The following is a 6,206-nucleotide window of genomic DNA, read 5'->3' on the forward strand; positions in this document are numbered from 1 at the left end:
GTTTAGTTTGGTAAAACATTTTCGTAAGCATTTGAGGCAATTTATATTTGGACTGCATTAGACGGCGGGGTTGATGTCTAAAGCCGCTTTACACCCTGAAACTTGACGTTTGTTGTTTTAATTAAGAATTTTATTAATGCCTAGGCTGAGTTAAACGATCAAAACAAGTAGCGAAGTGGGAGTCATTAACGGAACTACACTTACTTGTGGTCTACCTTAAGGCATAATATGAGAACACACAAGCATTAGTATGGAATTTCAACACTAAACTTTAATTAGTATTCTAATTAGTTTTATTAATTATCCTCTTTGGTATCACAAAAGTATTTGGCTGATTTGAACAGGAAAAAGTTTTCAACTACCACGTTATGAGTATATATTTGCTAAATAGTTTAAGTTTTTGGCGCTTATAGGAGAGTTGCTTGCGGAGCCTTCATTTGAACATATATCCTCTACATTATTTCCAGCTACTGCATAATGCGACTAACTGCTTTTCTTCTTCACCATTTATTCGCTCTTCGTTATAAGTTTCACATTTCCCACAGTTATTGATTGCTGTGCAGAAATAGTCGCTGCAACAATGTTGCCACCAATACGGCACACCAACATGTGCCAATGCCCGTTTCCACACGCTGAAAAGTGCTGGCGGCCCGGCCACGTCCCGTATTGCAAAGCGACTTTTCACAGCACGAAGTGCAAGCGTATAGCTTCGTTCGCTCACCGATCACGATGCAGCCGGCCTCACAGTTCACAGCGCAGCGCCGATCCAGCGACCACATTTTCGGTGCGCTGGTAGAATTCTCCGTGCTGGTTGTGTATGAAAAGCGCTTAACCTGTGAGAAAACCAAAAAAAAAAAAAAAAAAAAAAACTCTTAATGTTTAGCTTTGCTTTGTGATTATGCCACTCCGCACTCACCATACAAATGAATTCCTCACCCTTACATTTGCGTATGAAATTGGTTAGATTGCGCGTTGTGACATCCACACACGCCTCGCCATGGTCCATCGTATCACATTCGTAGCAGGAGAGATCATTTATGCGTTCCGTGGCAGCTTGCGTGCGATGCACCGTATTCGAAATCGATTGTCCATCAGCTGTGTATAGGAAAAAGTTCCACAAAATCCATAGTTAGTCCGTTATGTGTTTAAATATTGATTTTTTCTACTTGCAGCCAGCTGCTAGCCTACCTGATTGCATTGCTCCCAATGCCAGCCAAAGCATGTATATTGCTATTTTCTGTTTGTGCGACATCTCTAAACGATTGCATAAGATACTGGAGATATGTTTCAAATTTAATTTATCGTCTAATCACTTTCAATTATCAATTTTCTGTGAAAGTTTTCTGAAACAGCTTCCGTTTTAGTTTTTGTATTATTTACACTTGCATTGAAAGGCTCAACCACATTATGTATGGGATGCATGAACAAAGTTACGAATGTCATGAGAATTGGAAATGTGTGAAGGACATGCGCACTATGAACTTAGTGATTACTTGAGATGTGTAGTTAACGGAAATTTGAAAACAGCAAGAATTTCGAAAGAAATCAATTCGAAATATTTCATAATTCTGAAAGGACTTTAATGTTGCAAATGACGAAAAAATATTAATATTAGGGAAATCAGAAATCTTACTTGCATTGATGGGTTCACTATCATACCCGATTTCTCATATAAAAATAAAAATATTCCCGAATTGTAAACCAGAATCTTTATAAGACTAATTGCCTGTAAAGGCTAATGAAATAGTCCAAACTCAAGGTTTCGGCTTCTAGTAGGCGATCACACAAAAATGCGCTTTTAAGGGATTACATACAGTTAAAATTTAAAAAAAATCGAAAAATTGAATACATTTACAATATTTAAGAAGACCCACAGAAAATTTCATATCGTTCCGGTGAATATTTTCGAAGTTACACGCAAATTTGAGAAAGCGTTTCAGAGTGCTTGGAAGTACAAGGCCAGAGCGGCAGCGACTACGTGACCAAACTTTAAACGCGTTTTTCTCAGAACGGTGTTTTCAAAGTCGGTGACCAACATTACTCGAAAACGGCTAAACCAATTAGTCTCAAATCTCCGATAAATATTTTTGTTTTTGAAAACAATTTAATTTTAAAAATCTTCCGGAAAATTCACTTTTACGGCCTTTTAACTGTATATAACCGTTTATGTTGGCCTTAAGATTGGAAACAAGAAATAATGGTGTCTCTTAGGGGATCTACGATTTTAGTGTAAAACTTTCAGTTTTTTCTCAAAATTTTTTTAAAAATCTCGATTCTCTTTTTGTTGGTAACCGAAAGCTTCACAGATCCACTTATAGCCTACCTATACTTATTTACATATATAATATAATATATATTGTACTGCAATTATAAAAAGCAGTTTGTTTTATTTGTCATGTTTCAAAATATATCATATATATTGATATAAGATCACTTGTTCTCAGCTAATTACTTTCAAGCCAGCATCTGTTAATACAATCTCAAATACTGCAGCGCTTGTCGACTCTGTATGGGATACAGTTCACCCACATTAAACATCAAATCGACAATATGTGTGGGACGCAACATGCGCCAAGGCATAAATTTCATAGTCTTCTTATCGCAATGAGGATCATGATCAATCTCTACTGGCAGTGGCACTTCGTTGAAGAGCAGACGACCGTCGACGGCACGTTGCAATGTACATGGCAATCCGATTTGATCGGCGAGCGCTTTGAAAAGGATAGCACGCTCGAACTGACAACCAGTGTGTACCATGCCAATGGGTATGAAGTTACAATGTAGCGCACGAGCTATGTCATACAAATGGCATTTGACAGTGTGATTGGAGCACTCTTCGGTGGTGTTGAGATCCAGTCGTTTCAGATTACTGCTAAGCGCAGCCTCTACTATTTCGGCGATGACTTTGGCACGCTTTGCCAAATTATCGAAGTCAATGCAACGACTCATTTTCGCAGGATTTTGCATCAAACCATATTTCTGTGAGATCGAAGAGTGTTTGATAGTTATAAGATGATGACAGTTTTATTATATTTGATGTATAATCAGTACTTACTTCCAGTTCTTCATTTAGCAAATCCAGTATGCGCGGTAGTTCACTATCACCTGGTTTACGGCAGTAGCACCAGACACCCGCAACATCGGGACGCTCATCCAACGGAAAGCATTCTATTGGTACTTCTATAATCAGATCAGGTGGTGATACTTTGCGCTCGAAATTTACAACTAAAATGGGATGTAACGGTGAAACATCCTCTTTCAGAATGTTTTGGAAAACGCGAAAATCATCGAACTTTCTTTTGGAGACAAGAAAATCATTGCCAGCAGTGCTATCTGTAAAGCCAAGATGATTGCGTATGCAAAACTTAAGGCTTGGACATTTGGAAAGTATAGCCTCGATGGCAGGTCCCCACGTGGACACGCACATAGCCAGACGCTGGTTTAAAATAAGTCTAAAATGTGGAAGGAGGTAAATAAAGAACAAACATAGGTTTTTACGGAGAGTGGAGCTCACACTTCTAAAACACCTGCCTCGATGTACTCGTGCACCATTTCGGGAAAACGTGCGGTCTGCATAATGAAATTCGTTACAGAAGTCTTAACCAGATTTGAGAGAGACTTGAGACCGCGCTTCATGGACTGTGCAATGTAGTGTGAGAGTAGCACGTTACGTACTTGAGGCTCATCAGCCAGCGTGCAGAGACAACGGAAAATGTTATTCACCAGTATGGCCGTGGCAAAGGAGTTCTGCATAAAATGATATAAAGTGAAGTTAAACGGATATGTGAAACTATGACTATAGTCGGAAATTTAGAGCGCACCTTTAGCATGAGCGCAATATTCATGGTGAGCAGTGTTGATTCACCCAAAATTTCGCGGTAATCCTCATTTTGTGCCAACTGCTCGATGATATTTAGCAACGATAGTAAAAAGTCAATGGAGAGATCCTGTTGTTGTTGACCAAATATGCGACCCAGAATCAGAGAAATTTGCAGCGCCAATAATTGGTGCGCAGTGTCATGGAAAGCGAAGCGCAGTAAATTACCAATCAAGTCGGCAGCCTGTTCACGTGTGCGAATATCAATGCCAGGTTGAGAAATGATCGCTTAAAACGAGAGGTGCGAATATGAAATAAAGTTAAAAGTCGTCGAAAAGAAACCTAAATTAATATCATACATGCCAACCGCTCTATTACGCCCGCTTCATATAACTGCAGTATGCGATTGGCCGCATTCGGGTTCTTCATCATGCGATTCAAACCAGCTATCACATAGGGAGCTGGGCCATACGGATCCACCTGCAATAGACAGTCCAAGAATAGATCCGTGACAGCAGCCTCGTAGATGCGTTGTAAGAACTGTTCATATTTGGCATTCTCGGCAAAGATCCAAATCACCTTACACTTGACACTCGCTGCATACTCCAGCAAATGAGCGCCCACATTCTGCATAATGCGATCGAAGAAATTATGCTCGAAAAAGAGTTGTGTCATCTTCTCGGTACGCATTGCCGTGGCCAATGTTTCGATCGCTTCGTTGCCGTGTTCGGTGGTGGCGTAATCGCAGAACAGTTGCGTCAATTGCTGTAATGTAAATACACAACGACTTACGTCGGCGAATGTGGATTTATCGCTCGTATCCACAATCAGATCTTTGACGATCTTCAGCGCCGCGCTGCGTATGTCTACAAATTCGTTTAAGATATCGCAAAGCACACGCTCGATTGGAAATGTTGACAATGTGCTGAACGCCAGCAATTTTTCGACATCTAACAGCAGCAACATTTTGTGTATGGCCTCGAAAGATTGCCACAAGATATCTGGATTTTCGGTGCTTGAAACCAACATGAAGAACTTCTCTAGGAAATCATTCTTTTGTAACATTTCATTTGCCACTTGTGGATCTTGCAGACACTTATTTATGATAACCGTTAGATATTCCAGACTAAAATCATCCACTTCCAGTAAATACGCCTCCAAACATATTCCTAAAATAAAAACCATTCTCGCCGGCTCCAAATCACGCAACACATCCATACTCTCAACGAGCGTACAAGCCAAATATGTGGCGAAACGTCGTATCATTACCGCTTCAGATGTCATGTAAAACTTCTTCTCCAGTAACAAATCGAGTAGTTTCAATCTTTTAAGCTCCTCCACATTTTCGTCCTGCTTGCGCGCATATTCGGTAATATTCTTGAACACGGTCACAAGCACTGCGTCCTCTTGTGAGTTGAGCAATAACAGCGCTGTTTCAATCGCTTGTACAGGCACTATGACCTCCTTAAACGACTCGTTCTCCTTCTTGGCACGGTCCGAGTACGTGGAGCGTGAGGTATAAATACTCTTTGGTTTTTTCTTGTTCATTCTCTAATACAAATACGTTTTTTATCAAAATAAAAGCGAAAATGTTTTCTTAAAATAAATATATTCAATTTTTTTAGTTGCTTGACAGCTTAAATTTTGTGGGAGAAAGGAAATTGAAATAATGTTTTATAGCATGACTCATATTCAACCAAAACTATGCTTACGAGGCTAACTAGAGGTGAAAATGTTTTTAATTTTTATTGTCTTAGTACAATATATATAAGAATTATATATACGATAATAATAAATAAAACGAAAAAATTTTAATCTTCATCAATATTTATTTCGTCACCTTCAAAATATGCTCATTCTGAAGCGATACACATATGCCACCTCTTTTTCCAATCATCGAAGTATACCTTGTAGACGTTGTCCGGGAACGCCTTCAATTCCCTCTGCGAACTTTCTTTTACGGCCTCAATCGTGTTGAAACGGGTTCCACGTTTACAACTACAGCTCGGTGCGATCTTTTTGCAAAAAAATCAGCTCTTTTGGAAAAAGCCGAGCATTGACGCGTCTCATGTCCAAATTATCGGTCGAAATCAAACGAGCTACTTCACGGCCGATATTTAGCTTACGTGCTATCTCTCTAACACTCTATGACGATTTTCGAGCACGATTTCCTTCACTTTTTTGATGTTATCGGCAATGGTAGACGTCGAAGGACGACGGGAACGAGGCATGTCTTCGACGGTTTCTCGATCATACTTAAAGGCTTTGTACCCGTCGACGACTTCTGTTTGCGATAGAATTGATTCACCATAAGCCTTTTCAAACATTCGCAAAGATTCCGCACACGAAATTTGGTTCCGAAACACAAAAAATATGATGCAAATTCTTT

General features: G+C 39.6%; 2 protein-coding genes across 2 annotated transcripts; both read right to left on the reverse strand.

Moving 5' to 3' along the window:
* Positions 1-270: 270 nt before the first annotated feature.
* LOC106621688 (uncharacterized) lies at positions 271-1,482 on the reverse strand. The gene is made up of 3 exons (XM_014240682.3): positions 1,189-1,482; positions 917-1,095; positions 271-833 (listed from the first exon to the last, which is right to left on the reverse strand). The coding sequence occupies exons 1-3, from the start codon at positions 1,250-1,252 to the stop codon at positions 546-548; spliced, it is 531 nt and encodes a 176-aa protein (XP_014096157.2). The 5' UTR covers positions 1,253-1,482; the 3' UTR covers positions 271-545.
* Positions 1,483-2,352: 870 nt separating this feature from the next.
* LOC106618781 (armadillo repeat-containing protein 3) lies at positions 2,353-5,460 on the reverse strand. Its single transcript, XM_014236703.3, has 5 exons — positions 4,177-5,460; positions 3,822-4,105; positions 3,515-3,747; positions 3,056-3,452; positions 2,353-2,979 (listed from the first exon to the last, which is right to left on the reverse strand). The coding sequence occupies exons 1-5, from the start codon at positions 5,363-5,365 to the stop codon at positions 2,470-2,472; spliced, it is 2,613 nt and encodes an 870-aa protein (XP_014092178.3). The 5' UTR covers positions 5,366-5,460; the 3' UTR covers positions 2,353-2,469.
* Between the last annotated feature and the right edge of the window lie 746 nt (positions 5,461-6,206).

The sequence above is a fragment of the Bactrocera oleae genome, chromosome 4 (assembly GCF_042242935.1).
Source record: "Bactrocera oleae isolate idBacOlea1 chromosome 4, idBacOlea1, whole genome shotgun sequence".
In the NCBI taxonomy this organism is placed as follows: domain Eukaryota; kingdom Metazoa; phylum Arthropoda; class Insecta; order Diptera; family Tephritidae; genus Bactrocera; species Bactrocera oleae.